Raw genomic sequence first — 21,578 nt, 5'->3', positions numbered from 1 at the left:
ATTGGAAGAGGGGTAGTCTTATACGGCGAGTATAGCCCAAACACTACATTTTAGCAGGAAAAGTAGGGGGGTCGTCTTATACGCCCAGTCGTCTTATACGCCGGCAAATACGGTATATATGAAAAAAAAAAATCAAATCTCTTCATAAATTTTGCCAAAATGTATTCTGCTACAATGTCTGATAAAAAAAAAAGCCAATAAGTGTATATTAATCGGTTTACGTGAAAGTTACAAAGTACAGACTATGTCAGATATACTGGAATTTGTATTTATCTTTTTTTTTTATACTACTAATGGCGGTGATCAGGGACGTATAAATTGGCCTGCAATAGCGCAACAGGCAATCTGACACTAGTTGACGCTGGGGGAGGGAACTGATTAACTGCCACTGAAACTAATACAGTGATAAGTGATAATAATATACACGGTCACTGTACTAATGACATTGGCTGGAAAGGGTAACATCTAGGGTGATTAGAGGGTCAAATGTGTGCCTACCTATGTCTAATGTGCGTATTAATGTGCTGCTTTTACTAACAGATCTCTTGGTTTCTCATCCCTCAACCCCTCTGTACAGAGCCCTGTTTTGAATGTCAATACGGAACTCTGTGCAAGTGGTTAAGAGGTTTGTGCAATTTCTTATCCATTCTGGCATTTAGTACAGATGTTCACACTATAAAATTTGTGAAATTTCAGATGGAGTGCTACTACTACTCATAACTACACACAGTATAATTTAACCATTTCGCTGCCAGGTCCATACGCCTGACAGCAGAGTGTTTTATACACAATACAGTGGCTTCAGCCACCGGGATTGTGTATAAAACTGACAGGCAGACTCCTGCCTGTCAGGTGGAAGCAGTCAGGCAGCTCCACTGCCAATTGCTTCCACAGCCCCCAGTAATGGTGCCCCCCACAGGCGCGCTCCCACTATATAACCAAGCCCTGCTTGCCTACCTGTGGGCCCGGGGAGATCCATGGTGAGTGCTGGCGAGTGGAGGGGAGAGAGGAGAGCAGTCGAGCGTCACTCCCCTCCCCTGGAAGGTTTTGTCCAAAGATGTCACTTCCAGGTCGGGGCTGTCACTTTCCCAGCTAGAATATTCGGGAAAAATGTGGTTTGCATTGCAATACATCTAATGGATCATAGAGGAGACATTAGTGGTTTTTAGACCCTACATGTCTCAATAAAGAGAGCCTGTCACCAAAAACTCATCCCGTATGTGATAAAAAAAATAAATAAAAAAAAAAAAATTTTTTTTTTTTTTAAATAAAGTTACACCCAAGCACATAACATAATCCCCTCCAAAAAATGTTGAGCCCCAACCCCACATATACGCACAAACGTAGAAGTAGGGGCGCCTACGCGTGAAAACATTGATTGCAATACACATGTTACATACTGCCGCGTATGTCAGACAAACAAATAATTGTAGCACCAGACCTCCTCTGTAACAATAAACTGATGACATATAGGGGCTTTTGAATCACCATCTATAGAAAATATAGGGTACTAAAGTTTGACACAATTTCATAGGCGCACACAAATGTAAGGTTTGTATGATTTTGTCCCTCGGACACAGCGGATCACCAATCAACGTAAAGAGCCGAAGATGTTGGCTCGGTCATGTGATCAGCTGTGTCCAATCACAGCTGATCGCATGTAAATAGGGAAATGTTGGTTATCGGCATTTCTTTCCTTACTAGCTGTCACGCTGACAGCTCGAGAGGAGAGGAGAGCCGGTAATCGGCATCCTTCAGAGGGGACATGTACACTGATCATCAGGGCACTGATGATCAGTGTGCCCTGATGATCAGTGTAGCCCCAGCAGTGCCACCTGTCAGTGTCCATCAATGCCAGCTGTCAGTGCTCATCAATACCACCTGCCAGTGCCCATCAGTGCCACATCAATGCCACATATCAGTGCCTACCAGTGCACATCAATGCCACATATCAGTGCCCATCTGAGCTGCCTTTCAGGGTCACCTATCAGTGCCGCCTAACAGTGCCAGTCAGTGATGCCTGTTAATGCCCATCAGTGCCACCTACCAATGTCTCCTCATCAGTGGCACCTATCAGTGCAGCCTATCAGTGCCCATCAGTGAAGGAGAAAAATCACTTATTTACAAAATTTTATAACAAAAACTAAGAAAAAAACTTTTTTTTCTTCAAAATTTTCAGTTGTTTTTGGTTTGTTTATAAAAAAAACCCAGAGGTGATTAAATACCACCAAAAGAAAGTTCTATCTGTCTCAAAAAAATTATAAAAATGTCATATGGGTACAGTGTTGCATGACCGCGCAATTGTCATTCAAAGTGTGACAGCGCTGAAAGCTGAAAATTGGTCTGGGCAGGAAGGGGGTATAAGTGCCCTGTAGGCAAGTGGTTAATGAACATATACTAAATAGTTATTTTTATATTTTGAGGTTATTTTTAAAGGTATGCGCCAACCAAATATGACATTTTGAATTTGAAGTGGATATATAACAAAGAAAGTTCAGGCAGCTAACATCACTAGGCCTGCAAGGACCCTTCACAAATATTCATTTTAATTATGGATGCAAATTGTGGACACCCTTTGAGCCCCTGAATGTGAGTGCACACAGCATGCAAATATCCCACATCCTCCCACAACTTTCAATGAACCTGTGTTTTAGTGACCTATATGGAGGTGCACAGGTTGGTATTTGCATGTGATGCAATCCCAGGTCTAGAAGTTGCTTGAGTAGAGATCTGAAACAGACTTGTGGTTCATACCAGAGACCCAAACTGCCTAAACACATCACTCTGATAATCGTAGGAATATATCACAAGACAAGAGGTTTGGTCTTTTTTCCTATGTACACAAAAGTGATATGGATATGCATGTTGGTTATGCCACGCAACCCACAGATTTACAATATTTAAAGCCAAATGTCCAGCTAACTTTTTGCTGGGCACAATCTTCTTTCTCTCCTTCCACAGCTAGTTCAGTTTTTCATGAACCTTGTTCCTTGGCTTAAGAAAAAAAAAAAGCCATCATCAGTCAATGGGCTGCAAGATTATCTGTAGATCAGAGTGCTCTTTGGTTCTGACATGGTTTTCTTAATGCAACAAGATATTGTTGAGCCACTACCAAGGCAGAGAGAAAAGTCTGCTGAATCTTTATGCAACTGATTTTTTTTAAATTCAGATTTAAAAAGTGGAGTGACTTTAGCATAGTTGTAAAGTTTTTGGACAGTTCACCGATTAGGTTTATTTGTTCCCCACAGCCGTTTCACTTTGATGCAAATTTTCTAATTGTTACTGTACCTATGATAGAGCTCTGCTTACCAAGTCAGCCGAGGTGAGGTGCATTAGCTGCTCTGCAATAGCTGCACACTGTGCCGGATCTGCGATGAACTCTCCTTGTTTATCACCAATAATTACTTCTGTCCACATACGGTCAATATCTTTCTTTGCCAGCGTGACCTCCACACTGCAAAAAAAAAAACAAAAAAAACAAATTAAAAAATTAAAAAAACAACAGAATTATTTAACCACTCTTCTGCCGGGGCAATTTATTAATTTACACAGACATGTTAAAAATCAGCATTTTAAACTAGAAAATTAAAGAATGAAAAACTTTGTAGAATAACATGGTTGCAGCTGCAATTGTTTTATGTAGCACAATATTTGTTCAACTGGTTAGCAAATGCATAGGAAAAAACACACTAAAATGAATTTTAGTGTACACAAACACAAAATACAACTTTTTTTTTTTCTTTTAAAGAAATACAAGTTGGGGTTGCGTCGGGTAAATAGAGGCCAAACCTGGCAAGCCTTAATATTGGTTGCGCCAGTGAAGGGTGAAAAACAAGAGTATTTTTTAAAATTATTATACAAGATATATATAGTGCCAACAGTTTGTGCAACGCTTTTCAACATAAGGGCAGACAGTACAATTACAATATAATTTAATACAGAAGGAATCAGAGGGCCCTGCTCATTAGAGCTTACAATCTAAGAGGGAATCCAATAGTACTCAAAATTGTCCATAGGATACACTTTAAAAGGTTAATCAGTTTAGGGTCAACGGTGAATTACACCTTAGAATTATAGTTCTTACTTATTCACAGTGATACGTCACGTGTGGCAAATGATGTTTACATACATGTGCAAGCGTGTTTCCATTTGTGTGTATGTGCAGGGTGATAGGGCTGTTTTTAAATTTGTTTAGTTATTTTTATTTTATTACAATTGAATTTTATTACCGGTTTATTTTTTTCCCCCTTACTTTATTGCTATCACAAAGGGCAAACAAGCCCTCGTGCGATAGCATTGGAAGGTGACAGGCCCTTTTTATTGAGACATCAGTGGTATATTGGACCCTCAATGCCTCCATTCCCTCTACTGCAGCCAATTAAGCACAAATCATGCTTGATTAGCTGCTTCCCTGGCTATATTAACTGGGAAATGAGAGCTGTGAACCTGGAAGTGACATAATTTACTTTGCTTTTGGATTCATTTGTTGTAGAGGAAAACGGGGAATGGATGTTCCTGGATCACATCCCACACAACATTTTGGGGCACTTTATCAGGGTCCTGGGATCTCCTAGTTGACACTGAAAGGGGGTTGGGGGACACAGCCAGCATAGGGTTAAAAAGAGGCATTTTCATTACTGGACATATGAGTTTAATTGAGTTTTACAATGTATTAGCTGGATTTGTGACTTAAAGTTCACTTAAAACTACATGTCCATCTAGGACAACCCTGTCCACAGGGAGAGAATACTGTTGTTCCGCTGTACTGAGCTTCATGAATGGGCTGGAGAGCCCAGAGTTGGACATTAAACTTCGTTTTTCAAAAACATTCTTTCAAGATGTATTAACTCAAAATAGTCCCTTCTATTGCTCTCAGCCTCCTCCAAATTCCTTTTTTATTTGTTGCTGTGACCTGACTTCCTGTTAGTGGGTGGCTACGTTCAATCTCCATGGTCCCACTGTATGTAGGAACGAAGCCACATGCTCTAGCTTGCTCCTAAGATAGACTAGGGACTATGGGATTTGTAATGTGTATAGTACAGTGCATGACATGACAGCAACTAACGTTCCAAACAAACAGAAGTGAAAAAAGAGGTTCCGGGTTCAGCAGGACATTAAAAGAAGGCAGAAAAACACAGCAGGAAACAAGTTCATGAAACATGGAACAGGACCATTAAGTGGCAAATGAGTATGCATTATTTTTGGAAGATAAGGATTGAAATTAGGGGGAGATTTACTAAAACTGGAGCACTCAGAATCTGGTGCAGATGTACATGGTAGCCAATTAGCTTCTAACTTCAGCTTGTTCAATTAAGCTTTGACAATAAAACCTGGAAGCCGATTGGTTTCTGTGCAGAGTTGCACCAGATTTTACACTCTCCAGTTCTAGTAAATTTCCTCCTTACAGTAGTGTCACTTAAAGGGACATCTTTTTACAGAGGGCTTCAGCCTCCTTTACACAGTTGCAGCAAAATGACAGCTGTCAAACACAGCCAAACCTGAAGAAGAGGAAAGATACGTTTAACCACCTCCCGCACGCCATATAGTAATATTACGGACATAAGGTGGTTCTCTCGTTCTGGGAGGACGTCATATGACGTCCTCCCATTCTCACCGCGCATGCACGGCTCAGGGAGTGCGCAGCGTGGCGATCGGCAGTGCGCTGTGTCCCTCACACACAATGGATCACCGATCACAGAAAGAGCCGAAGATGTCAGCTCGGTCATGTGATCAGCTGTGTCCAATCACAGCTGATCACATGTAAACAGGGAAATGCCGGTTATCAGCATTTCTCTCCTCTCGAGCTGTCACGCTGACAGCTTGAGAGGAGAGGAGAGCCGGAAATCGACTTTTTTCCGCGGAGGGGACATGTACACTGATCATCAGGGCACTGATGATCAGTGTGCCCTGATGATCAGTGTAGCCCCAGCAGTGTCACCTGTCAGTGTCCATCAGTGCCTCATGCCAGTGCCCGCCAGTGCCCACCAGTGCCACATATCAGTGCCAATCTGAGCTTCCTTTCAGTGCCACCCATCAATGCCAATCAGTGCCACCTATCAGTGCTGCCAATCAGTGCCGCCTAACAGTGCCAGTCAGTGCCGCCTAACAGTGCCAGTCAGTGTCACCTATCAGTGCTGCCTTTCAGTGCCCATCAGTGATGCCTGTCAATGCCCATCAGTGCCACCTACCAGTGCCTCCTCATCAGTGCCCATCAGTCCCACCTATCAGTGTCCATCAGTGCAGCCTATCAGTGCCCATCACTGCAGCCTCATTAGCACACATCAGTGAAGGAGAAAAATCACTTATTTACAAAATTTTATAACAAAAACTAAGAAAAAACGTTTTTTGTTCAAAATTTTCAGTGGTTTTTGGTTTAAGAAAAAATAAAAAACCCAGAGGTGATTAAATACCACCAAAATAAAGCTCTGTCCCAAAAAATGATAAACATTTCATATGGGTACAGTGTTGCATGACAGCGCAATTGTCATTCAAAGTGCGACAGCGCTGAAAGCTGGAAATTGGCCTGGGCAGGGAGGGGGTATAAGTGCCCTATAGGCTTGTGGTTAAAGTCTAGTTCCTATTTTCCACCAATTTGTTAATTAGTTCAAAAGTGAGAAAAAACTGTTTGAATAGTTAAAAAACAAAAAACAAAACACAATCTTAAAAGGCATTAACCAGACTTCAACTACATTTGAAGCAACACCAGAGACCAAAGAGATTTAACAGAAATATATATTTATGGGATGTCATGTAGCATGTATGATAGTATGAATAAAATGCTTTTCACTCCACAGACCAGACAAAACACAGGACAAGGTATACAATAACTGGGGAATGTTCTATGGTGTAATCAATGCATAAAAACCCAACAATCAAATTGCAAATCTAACAAATAACAGCAGCATAATGAAAAGAGGAATAAAAACATACCTTCATGATTCAATGCCAAGTTATTTCTGCACAGCTTAGGACTATAATGAAGTGTTTTCGAAGAATGTACAAAAGGAACCTACAGTAAAGTATGTCTTTACATTTATTACGCAAGCTTTTATGTTTGTTTTAAGGTTTGCATGCAGGAGCTTTGTTCATGGGTTATGCAAAATGCGGGTTAACCTAGTTAGAATAATAATTATTTTCCTAGAATGATGGGTTATCATTGATTTTATTGGCATTGTATTTTTGTTGGTTGTGTAGTTGTTCAGTATATCTTACTGTGGCAGGCACAGCACTTGTAGTGCCTTGTGCGCTGTGGCATTAGAAAAATTATGCAATTGCTGTTTCTTTGTTTGATTAGACTGACTTTACTCTGTAATTCCTCCAATGCCGCTCTATGGATGCGGTAGGTTTAAAGAGCACACCGAATACTTTAGTTAACTTCTTTAATAACTTCAATCATCTTCATATAACACTGCTTACAATGGCTTGTTTCGTCGTTTATCTTACAGTAGCTTATTTCTTTCATATTACAATGGTTTAATTCGGTGGATTATATCGATAACGTATTTTGTTCTGTATATTTCGATTACTCTACAGTGACTTGATTCGTATTTACTTTACACTGGGTTGATTCGATAGCTTATCTCGGTAGATTCGGTGGAACTACAAGTAAACACACACAACAGTTTTTACATACAGATCTACTTGCACTGCTAAACAATAGAGGAACACATAAGTGCATTAAATACCTATTTGGCCTTCTCTGCTTCCATAAAGCTTCTCTAACTGGAACTTGTCTGTTTCCTCTTCTGTCTGGGGAGCAAGTGACCCTAGAAAATTCTAGCAGGGAGTTTTACACAGGCACAAATGTGAAACTGGCTGGGATTGGTTAAGGCTCTGTATAGTGCGAGGCTGGCTGTGATTGGCTCACCTATACACTGACTCTTAAAGGCATATTTTCCTTTTCTGCTTCTGCTAACACAATTAATATATAAATGTCATATAACATTCAAAGACATAAATGACAACAATGATTCTGCTTTTGGCTTTAACATATGCACATATACACTGTACTGAGGTTATTGGCAGGTTTGGTATACACATATATGTGAACCATATTAGCAACCTAGGACCGGTCTTAGCTGGCCAGCTACACTTACTTACCTCATTCTTGTACTCTTTTTCTATGATTCTGTTTTATAAGATATTTTTTTACTTATGTGCCTTTTTTCTTGATATATGCTATACTTCATGAAGTGGTGCTGTTTTTGTTGTCTATCTCCTAATAAAAACATTTCTAAAAAAAAAAAAAAGAATAACTATTTGCCGTGCGCAAAACATGATACCTGTGTTTTTGTGCACTTATTACATATACAGTACATGATTTTTTTTTTTTTTTAATTGGCCTGCTTTACCGCATGCAAAAGCCCGGGAATGTTCTATGTTCTGGCATTAAAAACTCATTGAGCTGCAGCGCATAGGTTTGAATTTGCTGCTTAATAATAAATGACATTCCTACAGCAGTAAAACACATGCATTTCCCTGTAGGAAGGGTTCACGCTACCTCATTTTAGTGTGCGGGTTGCTGTCATTTTCCTGTGCAGTGAGATGCACTGTTTCAGTGTAGAGCACAATTTACTCCGTTATTGTAACTTTAAATTATTTTAATAACTGGAACCATGTGAAGTGTATACTCCATTCAGGTCCCCACACAGCAGCACGGTGCACTAATGTGAAGTGACTTCCGGCACCACCCAGTGCCCTGTGAAAAAATGCATCCTGCCTGCATTTTCCCGCATAGCACCACGCATCACATCAGTGTTGTAGTGTGAATGGGGAATATAGAAAACCGGTATTTTCTATTTGCGCTTGAGGTAACTGGTGTTGATCCAGTGCCGGAAAAAATAAATAAATAATAAAACTCCAGTTACTGCACACTGTGTGATCTGGGCCATCATATGGGAGGCTGAAAGTTTTTTTCTACTGTTAAATTTAAGGCTCATGTTGACGAGTGTTCTTGTTAAACGCTGTGTTTTCCAATCAAGTGCATGTAGCTGCACTCCAATGGAAAATGCAACATTTGAGGCAAAAAAATGGTCTCTTACCTGCAGTTCCAATGAGCATCAATAAGATATGCTGCATGCTAAAAACCCCATAACGCTGTAGTAAGAACGCTGTAGAGGTTTCTTAAGAACTTCCGGGGGAATTGCCTAGGCAAACTGACCAGAAGTGGGAGTTTGTACCTGTCAAAATCAGGTACCCCCAACCCAAAAATACAAAGTCCCAAAAAAAGGAGAGAAGGGGGGGGGGGGCCTAAAGTGGAACTTCACCTTTAGGGTGAAATTATACTTTAATGCTAAGTCCTCACTTTTTCGACATTTTGGTTTCGGAATCTGTAGATTATATTTTTATTGCTTCAAACTGATGTGGTTTGATGCAGTTATGAATTTTAGTTTGATAGGAAGTGTGTTGCAATTTTAGGATAGGTACTTATTTTTATTTAGTACTGTTGGAGAAGGAAATCTCCAGCTGGGAGCATATCCATCTAAAGGAATTCAGGGGATTACTGGTATTTAACTTCTTTGTTTGAAGTCGTAAATGGGAAAACTGAACTTGCAAAACACTAAAGGGTTGAAATACACCCATCAGGGAACAGCAGGAGAGAGAAAAAAAAATGGCATTATGGTTTCAAAAAGGATTGATCTGCTTAGACATAGCATCAATGCAAAGGTGTCTTATGAGTACACTCATCAGTAGAGTGTCTGACCATTCCCCGAACATCTCCCACATAAAGACATTCAAGTAACAAAAGGAAGTCTTCAATATTAACTAAACCTGGACATTTAACCTGCAACTTGACAATATGGATTTGCCGATCAATAAACTGTTTTCTATCTTCCCATTGTCTACAGAGCTTTATAGATTCTAGCTGTAAAAAGGCAGGGGATAGAGTGTATAGCGCTCAAGATCAATGGAAAAAACAGCATCCTTTGCCTTGCTATGTTAATACAGGGGAATTGGATTTCATCAAAGAAAAATAAAAAAATGACAGGCACTCAGCTGTCATTACCAGGTGAATAAAAGGAAATGGATTGTATGCTTCTTATATATAGATCCAAAAGAGGCAAAAAGTGGAGAGAATGAACAAGCCTTATCAGTGAAAAGAAACAGAGGGAGGTCATTGAATGAACTTCAATGGAGAACAGTATGAAGAGGCTCCACAGTAGACCTGGACTACAATAACCAAAAGCATGTTCAGCAATTTCAGAATTATTAAAATCTAACTGTATTGAAATGAGGAGCAGTTAAAAGCTCCAAAATATAAAATTAAAACCAACACGGTCATATTCTGTTTTTAGACCACAAAAAGAAGCTGATAAATTCTCAAAAGATAATTTGGGTTCCCAGGAGAGCAGATAATAAACAAATTAGTAACTCATGTCTTCTGGCATCGAAATAGAATTTGCATCTCTACCGTCCTGTCCGTATTTTTGGGATGGTTGACAGCGACTCATTGAAGCACAGCAGACAGAAAAAAAAAGACAAGATATCCAGGTGTTGTGACATTTAAAAACTACAATAAAAAAAAGAAAAATCGCTCTGGAGACTTGTAAGGAAAAATCGTAGATCAGGTGCAAAGGACACATACTATCGGGAATGGCAGGAGGACGTTAGCCCACAGCAGTTTGCTGCAATAGTGCAATCTCATGCTGGACTGGACCACTGCATAGCATTTCTTGTAGGACCATGCTCCTTATGATTAGATACGGTTTCCAGTGTAAAGGGTCTCCTACAATGAACACAAATGTGCTATCAAAGAGAAAAGACTGTACCACTCCAAGTCCTGAGAATATTCCTCTAGTCCCCCTCAACACTGTGTGCCCATTGTAGGAGTTCCTCGCAATCAGCACATAAAGTGAAAATGAAGGACAAAGCCATACTTTCATAAAGTCTCACCATGAAGTTTAAATCAAAGAAGATGGCTCCCAACACACCCCTCTTGGATTAGAGCAGGGACTAAGTTGGAAGCCTACTGCTTTGATTAAATATGCTAGCAAGTCTTGTAACTTTATTTTATGTACAACTATATTGGTTAGTTCATGACGCAGATTATATTATCTACTCACTAGCATCTACTGTAAAGCCTTAACTTTTTAATATTAGCAGTTGTAAACTAGAAGTTTTGCAAAGAACACAGTTAAAAATGCCTTCAGAATGTATTGCTGTCTGTGCCTCCATCAAGGAGATTTCATCTTCTTCAATTGTCCTGATGACAACTGTCACTTGTACAGAAAGTGAGGGGAACTGTAACATTTGGAGTCATCACCAGAACATGAATAGGGGTGAAATTTATTTTAAAGTGGTTATAAAGCCTAAACATTTTTTTTTACCCTAATGCATTCCTTGCATTAGGGTAGAAAATGTTTAGGTATCAGTCTTCAGTCCCTATTTTACTTACCCTCAATTCAATCCAGAGCTGTGCCCATCAGCATCTCTTTTCTTCCCTCACTTCTTACAGCCTTACCATCATTCTTGAGAAAAAGGAGAGAAGCGCCTCTAAGTGCAATAAGTCTTTTTATTCAAGTCTAAATGTAGAAACACTCACATGTGTGAAGTAATCATAAGCTTAAAAACCGTGGTTAACAATAGTTAATGGTGGGGTGGTAACCCGGGTGAAGAGCCGTCATCTCTCTGCGATGTGGGGAGGTCAGCTCTTGGCTGGAACAGCGTGGTGGCTGGAGGGAAACAGCGGTGAGGCCGGCCGGCGTGCACAGCCTCCCTCAGAGCCGGATGGAACGCACGCTGGAACGTAGCGGTGGTGTGGCCGTGATGACGTCAGATCCCAGGGTGCACTGCGACGTGTTTCGGAGCATGCACTGGCCGTGGAAGGCGGAAGTGAACTCCTTTTTCAAGCTGGGACATGTGAGTGTTTCTACATTTAGACTTGAATTAAAAGACTTATTGCACTTAGAGGCGCTTCTCTCCTTCTCATCTACAGAAGTTGCTACAGCTTATTTGGAAGCCTTGCCCTCAGTGCCACACGGAATCCTACGCTCTTCATACAGTAGCCACTAATACCAGGATCACCCCATACTACCATTTCCCAGGACTTTGCAGTGTTTGCGCTGTTACAACCCTTCCTCATTTTTTCTTTACCATCATTCTTGCACTGTTCTGAAAGCTATTCTCCTGTACCAAAATTTCTTATTCTGATTTTGCGACACACTGTGAGCTTCTTACAGTGTGCATTGGAGCTGCAGCAAGTCTGATAGAACCCATCTCACTTACAGCTGAAGGACATCCAGCATCATCAAGCTCTTTCCTTCCCAGTCTTACTGTCCTTGACCCATTCCTTTCATTAATTGAATGTAAGTTATTTCAAACAGGGAGGCATGACATGTGAGTGTCTGCAGGCAAATGCATTGTGCCTAGAAATGTCAGCTCCTCAAGACTTTGTATAATATGTTTACCCCTGCACTACAAAATAAGTGATTACTTGTATAAACCGAACATAAACATGAGCAGCTGCTAATACCAATGTGAAATCACCAGAACACAGCACAAAACAATAATTATAACAAACTCCGTGCAATGCTATATTATAATTAATAAAACTACAATATGTACACAAATTGTAAAAATAATACAATGGTGCAGATAGTGAAAAGGTGCCATATAATATAGACATACACACACACAGTTAGGGCCATATCTCCAAAGACATGCTGGTAGGTTAATTGGCTCCTGTCTAAATTGGCCATAGTTCTTAGTGCTTAGTATGGATGTTCTAACATTCACTCCAAAATACCACCAGTATCTTCCATTTTCACAGGTCAATTGCCATATAAGCTCATAAAAAAGATAAACAGCTCATAGTGCTCACTGGAGTATTTAATAAAGCATGTGAAAAGAATGGCACTTACAACAGCACAGAAATACACAAGCACTTCAAATAGTAAGAGCGGAATATGTGCAGTCATGTTGTTCACCTATCAGTCATAATGCGGTGACATCGGAAGCCACGACCCTTGGCCCTCCAGACTTTCTCAAAGGACCTTTGCAAAAGTCTGGAGGACACAGCACATAAGGGGCATGGCTTCTGACATTGTTTATGTAGCTTTTTCACTATTGCTACCTTTGTAGTATATTTATTGGTAAAATGTATGTAGACATTGCAGTTCTATTATTCACAGTAATTACAGCACTGTACTATAATATAAAACCCCTCCAGGCTGACACCCACTCATCAAGGCATTTTCATACCTGCATAACTCTTCCCAAGAGCCAGCTCACTACTTGTATTAGGACATGGGCTCTTGAGAGGAGATGTGTTCAGGAAGCTATGTACAGCACCTTGTCAACCCCTCCCACCAGCCATGATCTGCATGCATTGCATAGAGAAGCACAGAGACCCATTGAAGACGTCACTAGGTCTGACAGAATATATAGGTCGAATAAATGTAAAGAAACTGGAATGGTTTTATCTTAAAAATCATTAACATGTTGATAGGGGATGGGGGAGAACCATAAAAGGCAAAATATAAGCAGTTTAAACTTCAGATTTCCATTTGTCAGTTCTTTTTATTCTTACAGTATGTGCATATTTTTTAAATGGTTTTCTTTTTTACTGATCTGATATTTTGTGAAATTTGGCATCACAAATATTGATAGATCACATCTAATATAGACCATGAGCTGAAAATAAAATTGTTTTGGGCATTCATTTCAGTTACTATACCTTACATAACTCATGTTATAGTAAATCACTGAAATGTCAAAGTACAACCCCAGTCAAAAATAAGATAAAAATGAACAGCCCATTAAAAGAGAAAAAAAAACATTTTTTGCTGTAATATGCAGCTTCATTAACCACTTTCCCTCCAGAGGATTTTCCCCCCTCCCTGACCAGGCCATTTTTTGCGTTACAGAGCTGTTACTTTAACTGTCAATTGCACGGTCATGCATTGCAGCACCCAAATGAAATTTACGTCCTTTTTTTCCCCACAAATAGAGCTTTCTTTTGGTGGTATTTGATCACCTGTGCGGTTTTTATTTTTTGCGCTATAAAAAAAAAAAGACCCGACAATTTTGAGAAAAAAAAAACAATATTTTTAACATTTTGCTATTAAATAGGTCTAGTAAAAAAATTTTAAAAAACAAATTTCTTCATAAATTTAGGCCAAAATGTATTCTGCTACATGTCTTTGCTAAAAAAAAATCCCAATACATGTAAATTAATTGGTTTACATGAAAGTTATAGCATTTACAAATGGCAGTATACAGTCAGGTCCATAAATATTGGGACATCGACACAATTCTAACATTTTTGGCTCTATACACCACCACAATGGATTTGAAATGAAACAAACAAGATGTGCTTTAACTAGATTGTCAGCTTTAATTTGAGGGTATTTGCATCCAAATCAGGTGAACGGTGTAGAAATTAAAACAGTTTGCATATGTGCCTCCCACTTGATAAGGGACCAAAAGTAATGGGACAATTGGCTTCTCAGCTGTTCCATGGCCAGGTGTGTGTTATTCCCTCCTTATCCCAATTATAATGAGCAGATAAAAGGTCCAGAGTTCATTTCAAGTGTGCTATTTGCATTTGGAATCTGCTGCTGTAAACTCTCAAGATGAGATCCAAAGAGCTGTCACCATCAGTGAAGCAAGCCATCATTAGGCTGAAAAAACAAAACAAACCCATCAGAGAGATAGCAAAAACATTAGGCATGGCCAAAACAACTGTTTGGAACATTCTTAAAAAGAAGGAACGCACCGGTGAGCTCAGCAACACCAAAAGACCCGGAAGACCACGGAAAACAACTGTGGTGGATGACCGAAGAATTCTTTCCCTGGTGAAGAAAACACCCTTCACAACAGTTGGCCAGATCAAGAACACTCTCCAGGAGGTAGGTGTGTGTGTGTCAAAGTCAACAATCAAGAGAAGACTTCACCAGAGTGAATACAGAGGGTTCACCACAAGATGTAAACCATTGGTGAGCCTCAAAAACAGGAAGGCCAGATTAGAGTTTGCCAAATGACATCTAAAAAAGCCTTCACAGTTCTGGAACAACATCCTATGGACAGATGAGACCGAGATCAACTTGTACCAGAGTGATGGGAAGAGAAGAGTATGGAGAAGGAAAGGAACTGCTCATGATCCTAAGCATACCACCTCATCAGTGAAGCATGGTGGTGGTAGTGTCATGGCGTGGGCATGTATGGCTGCCAATGGAACTGCTTCTCTTGTATTTATTGATGATGTGACTGCTGACAAAAGCAGCAGGATGAATTGTGAAGTGTTTTGGGAATATTATCTGCTCATATACAGCCAAATGCTTCACAACTCATTGGACGCCGCTTCACAGTGCAGATGGACAATGACCCAAAACATACTGCAAAAGCAACCAAAGAGTTTTTTAAGGGAAAGAAGTGGAATGTTATGCAATGGGCAAGTCAATCACCTGACCTGAATCCGATTGAGCATGCATTTCACTTGCTGAAGACAAAACTGAAGGGAAAATGCCCCAAGAACAAGCAGGAACTGAAGACAGTTGCAGTAGAGGCCTGGCAGAGCATCAGGGATGAAACCCAGCGTCTGGTGATGTCTATGCGTTCCACACTTCAGGCTGTAATTAACTGCAAAGGATTTGCAACCAAGTATTAAAAAGTGAAAGTTTGATTTATGATTATTATTCTGTCCCATTACTTTTGGCAACTTAACAAGTGGGAGGCACATATGCAAACTGTTGTAATTCCTACACCTGATTTGGATGTAAATACCCTCAAATTAAAGCTGACAATCTGTAGTTAAAGCACATCTTGTTCGTTTCATTTCAAATCCATTGTGGTGGTGTATAGAGCCAAAAATGTTAGAATTGTGTCGATGTCCCAATATTTATGGACCTGACTGTATATACTGGATTTTTATTTTTTTGTACTCGTAATGGTTGCGGTCAGCAACTTATAGCGGGACTGCGGCGGACATTCTGACACTGGGGGGAACTGATTTGGTGTCACCGACATCCCCAGTGACACCAATACAGTGATCAGTGCTAATAAAAAGCACTGACACTGTAGTAATGGCACTGGGCAGGAAGTGGTTAACATGTGGGGCGATCAAAGGGTTGACTGTGTGCCGTTTTCCTGTGGGCTATGTTATTACTTTCAACTATTGCTTTCTGCTATGCAGAGCCATACAAAGCAGTGTGCTGGAGCTGACAGGGAAGAGAACTGTATTGTTTACAAACAGTTCTCTCCACTTGTCGGCAATACTCAGCGATTACCGTGTGGCGGCGAGTAACTACCGACCGGGACCCGGTGATTGACAGCCGAGGGTAGGCTCGTGACTCCCCCTACCTAGAAATGCAAAATCACGTATATATGATTTTGTGCACCCCTGGCGCCCTGTAGCAGTATATCTGCTATAGGGCGGCAGGAAAGCGGTTAAAGAGATTTCCCCCAGAATACTTTTTTTTTCTGCTGCTAGATGTCCCCAGTCTGATGGTCAGCATCACTCAGCTCACTTACTCTGAGCCCAGGTCTTCCTGGACCCACCCCTACCTGTGACTGGACAGTGAAAGAAGGAGAACAGTGATGAGCTAATCTCTCTGTCACTCATATTCTTCCTATCACCCCATGAACATATTAGCTCCTTGTTCTGCTTCTTCATTTCATACCTCAGCCCTGCCATATAGGGACTGCAAAAAGGCTAATATTAAGTAAACTGAAGTACTTATACTGTACATATTGTATTGTACTAATTACTGTACTGTAAATGTACTGCTGCATAAATTTGTGTCTTTTATATTTGCCTAGAGTTTGGCTTTAAAGTGATTCTGTGACTTAAGCAAATGCTGTTAGCAGGTATAAAAGTGCAAGAAACCAGAGTGGACTACAGTTTATCTTAAACTATAAAAAGAAAAAAAAAATTTGGGCTGGACTTGGCTATAAACGTGAACCATAAAAACAGTTTATTGATGATAAATCAATATGCTGTCTTGGCCTGAATACTGTATGTGCCATTTGCCATTTGGCATGCTGCTCAGAATCAGCTTTCAAGGCTAGTTGGTGTGATTTGGAATCTACGGTGCCCCCTTCCAGTATCTGCACCCCTACAACTGTTCTATTTTAGAGCAGGTAATGTTCCCTGTAAATAACGGGAATTGTGTCACCAACACCCCCATTTTAAATCTACTAAGCAATTTTATGACCAGGTCAAGAGGCAGCAATATGCACAAAAAAAAATCAATATAACACTTTTTTATTTAAAGTTCTTGTAAATCAGGAGTGGAACTCAAGCCAATTACTGCCCTATAATCACAGTAATGGCAGCTAGTGGGAGACGAGTGAAAGGAGGAGAACATAAAATACAGCAGACTACTGAAAAGCAAAGAGATGTCTGAAATGGTTCTGAATCAAAAGACTCTTCTCATGGTAAAAAGATACTTAGTGGGATAAAATCAGAGGTTTTATCATATCATTGAGGTCAATAACCAAATTCCTAATTGAAGTGAAGAGATGGATGAAAAGGTGTCGGATCAAACAGTGCACTCTGGGTACAAAGATACTTTGTAGGATAAATCAGAGGCTTTTATCAAGTACTGGGGGTCAATAACCAAATTACCAATTAAAGCACGCTCCGTCTGTTGTATGGACTGATCAGGAGGCTGAGCTGCCTTTTAAAAAAGCAATCTGCCAAAGAGAAGGAAGGTTTCATCTTGAGCTTCATGGAATGTTGTGTTCTGGCAGGAATCATTAAGCAATTTTCCTGTCATTTGAGCTGGGCATTCCTTCATGGAGCAATAAAAGTGCAATGCCCAATGAACAGATTGAAAAAAAAAACCCTTTTTTTAACAATTTCACAGACAGTGAGGCTGCTGTGAACAAATCTTAAAGTGCCACTGGCAAAGGGAGTCTTATTTTCATTATTCATATACGGTGGGATTTCGTTCAAGAACTTGGAAACAAACCTGTGGTGTCCTTTTTGGGACTCAATAACAGTAAATAGCAGGGGCAAGGAAACAAAATTTTGATGAGACACCAGTCAACTTAAAGGAGAACCCCACATCAAAGCAGAGACTAGAACAGCAATGGGCAAACTACGGCCCGGCGGACCTTTTAATCCAGCCCGCGGAGCGTGATACTGTCAGGATGGCTGTCATGATGTGTGTAGGCGGGGCAGCATGACGAACGTGAGGGGAGCTAGGCTCCTCTCACAGTCCGCCCAGAAGACCGGAACGGCGCGGGACTACGGCGAGAGGAACGCGCGGAGCAAAGGTAAGTAAATTGACACAGGGGGGACTTGGGGACTTAATATGGGGAATTAATTACTACATGGGGGATGAATTACTACATGGGGGATGAATTACTACATGGGGGATGAATTACTACATGGGGGATGAATTACTACATGGGGGATGAATTACTATATGGGGGATGAATTACTATGGGGGATGAATTACTATATGGGGGATGAATTACTATATGGGGGATTAATTACTATGCTTACTATGGGGGAATATTACTATACTTACTATGGATGACACATACACATCATTCATCTACTCTTGGTCCGGCCCCCGGGTCCAATATATGAACCCATTGCGGCCCTCAAGTCAAAAAGTTTGCCCATCCCTGGACTAGAAGCATTTTTAATGCAAGTCTGAGTTGCTTGCTGACTGAATTTAATAAAAAAATTTAAATAAAGCTCTATTTCATATTTCATTCTTAGGCTGGCACTAGACAAAGAGAAAGAAAATCTAAAACATTTTGAGCAGATCTCTTACCAAAAATAACAACATAATAAATATCCCATTCAAAGAAGTAGTAAGGAAGCCAGCTCTTGCTGCAACATTCACCTTCAATCCAGTTATTTGAACAGCAATACATTTTTCTGCTAGATGTCCTCAGTCTTATGGCCAGCATCATTCAGAAAGCTTCAAATGGTCAGGTAAGGAAGGAAGAAGCTTTGGGGGAATGGTTGCACCAAGAGGAAGCTTGCAAGACGGAGGAATAATGTAAGTATATCACCCGATTCACCAACTCCCTAGGCAAAATTCCCCAGAAGACATCATCTATGAGTAAGCACGTAGGGCGGAGCTTGTTGTGATGTCATCACATTTTAACAGAAATGCACTGGAAGAGCGCAGTTTTCCACATGTTCAGGGACTTTATGCAGCATTGCTCACTTTGCTTTACTTGTAAGTGTAATGTTAGTGTTTTTAATAAAAGTCAGTCAGTTTTCACAGTATGTGAAGCTTTTGATTTTTTTTCTGGTACCTACCTACACACATGGATCCTTGACCAGGAGGTGAGAACTGTGACGATATCTCCCCCACCCCAATAGGAGGATTACCTTTAAAGAGAGAGATGTCTGAAGGCCAAGAGTGTAGATCTGTATGCAATTCTAATGCGATACATGACTCTAATTACAGAGAGTCATATTTATTTGATAAGCAGATTTATGTCTTCTTTCTGGTTGCAGTTCACATAAAGTGGTGGTTATACTGAAGTTCTTCTCCTGCAAGCAGTTTCATTTTGACTTTTAATTTGGACACTTTGATCATCACTTATTTTATGGTATATTTGTAGCACAGCACTGAATTCACAAAATGAGCAGTTAATCTATTTATTTGGGATGGGGACCCATTGAAAGGGTAAAGTTTACCTCCCCCCCCCCGGTGTTTAGCTTTAATAATTATACAGCAGGAATAATGTGTCTTCTATACCTACAAACTAAGGAATAGCAGTTGCAATAGCAGTAACATGTTTTAATGACAATAATCGAAAGTAACATCTGGCAGGCTATCCCCAGTAGGAAATAGGCTCAACACAACTGCCAGCAAAAGGAGGGGAGCCCAGATGTTTACAGTATTGTCCTTCACCTCCAGGCAGGACACTGATTGAAGGCACCACAATTGCTAAACTGCAATATCACCGACTCATTTTGGGAATCTGCCTCAGCTTCAGAGTCTCTGTTTTTGGTTACTCAAAGTGATATTAAAGGCACGCGTTTAAAAAAAACAAAACATGTCATACTTACCTGCTCTGTGCAATGGTTTTGCACAGAGCAGCCCCAATCTTCCTCTTCTCATGTCCCCACCAGCACACCTTGCCCCTTCCCCCTTCTGAGAGCAAGCCACTTGGTCTGGGGGGGCACTTGTGTGTGCTTGCTCCTGAGCCCTGCTCTGCGTGGCACAGCCACACCCCCCGCTTGCTCCTATCTGGCTGTGACTGACAACAGTGAGAGCTAATGGCTTCCGCTGCTGTCTCAGCCAATGAGATAAGAGAGACGAAGACGACCCGAGGCTGCTGTGCACAACGCTGGATCAAGATCAGGCTCTAGTAAGTATGGGGGGAGGGGATGAGAGGCACACAAAAGTTGTTTTACCTTCACGCATACAATAGGTAAAAAACCTTCAGGCTTTACAACCATTTTAAGAAAAGGGACAGATTTTTACTTCCCACCTCCTAGGCCAACTTTATGGTGCTGCCCCCTGTACTCCAACCCAATCAATTGGCTAACTGGCTAGCCTAACACACTGACAAGACCCAATATCCCAGCTTTACATGGCATGCCAAGGCTGTTGAAGACAGGACTAGGGCAGTTTCGGGGCTGCTCTGTGCAAAGCCACTGCACAGTGCAGGTAAGTAGAACGATTGTTATTTAAAAAGAAAAAAATAATGTCTTTAATATCACTTTAAGCATTGACAGAAAAAACCTGAAAGCAGATTGGTTTCTACGCAGAGAAGCACCAGATTTTGCACTCTTAAATTTTAGTAAATCAACCCCATAGTCTCCTAAAGTTACCTGTCTTGTTTATACTTTACAAGGCTGAGTTTATTGGAAAGGCTTACTGAAACTTATATATATTTTATAATAATTCTCACAGCAAAAGGGATGTAATTGTGCAGTAATTTAAACACTGGGAAGTGTATTTACATATAATCTCTGTTTTAGCAGCAGTACTGTCACAGTCTATTATCTATTTAATGAATTTTGAAGTTGAAACATGTAATAAGGTTTGAAAAAAAAAATAGATTATATTTGATCCACTTAAAATGTGATTTTTTTATTGTTTACTACGGTAATTTTTTTTAACTGAAATTGAACATCCCTTTAAATGTCATAAATAGACATTTTAAACTCTGCAGCCTGCAGTATGAGAACACTACTGTCTTGTCTCCTGTCAAAATCCCTGATCTTCTACAATTTTTTTCAGAAGCTTGCTAGGTATAAGAAACCTTCTGAATACTTTAGCATTCAAGAAAAGCACAAACTTGGCCATCATCAATCAGCACAAGCTGCTTCCTCTTGCTTTCCTTACCTCTCTGCCAACTGCCAGAGTCTCTTGCAAATTGCCTGTGTGAAAGGTGGCATGCATGGAGAGCAGAGCACAGGACCTTGGAAAATAAAAGCAGCGGTAAGAGGCAATTATCACAGCTGGGTTGGCATTAAGCTCCCACAATGCTCATTCCAGCTTAAATGTATTAAAACACATCTAAATCATCACACCGCTAAAGGACAAACTGGTGTGCCTAATTTTTTTCATCGGGTGTTTTTTGTTCAGAGCAATCATGTTTACTCTTCGACAAACAAAAGTAACCATAACTGGGCAGCCTAAAAGAAACCATTT

The 21,578-nt window shown here is 40.4% G+C and overlaps 1 protein-coding gene across 2 annotated transcripts in view; it reads right to left on the bottom strand.

Moving 5' to 3' along the window:
- Window positions 1–21,578, bottom strand: part of NUDCD1 (NudC domain containing 1) — a 188,342-nt gene that overhangs the window by 58,020 nt on the left and 108,744 nt on the right. For both annotated transcript variants that reach the window (XM_089664447.1, XM_089664446.1), the window contains exon 7: window positions 3,310–3,454. In XM_089664447.1, the coding sequence (XP_089520573.1) occupies window positions 3,310–3,454 (145 nt within the window). The remainder of the gene's footprint in view (window positions 1–3,309; window positions 3,455–21,578) is intronic.

Source organism: Staurois parvus, unplaced genomic scaffold (genome assembly GCF_062004578.1).
Source record: "Staurois parvus isolate SC_StPar_1 unplaced genomic scaffold, SC_StPar_1.0 ptg000047l, whole genome shotgun sequence".
Lineage (NCBI taxonomy): Eukaryota > Metazoa > Chordata > Amphibia > Anura > Ranidae > Staurois > Staurois parvus.
The sequence above is the reverse complement of the archived record's forward strand: the minus strand, read 5'-3'. Positions and strand labels throughout refer to the sequence as shown.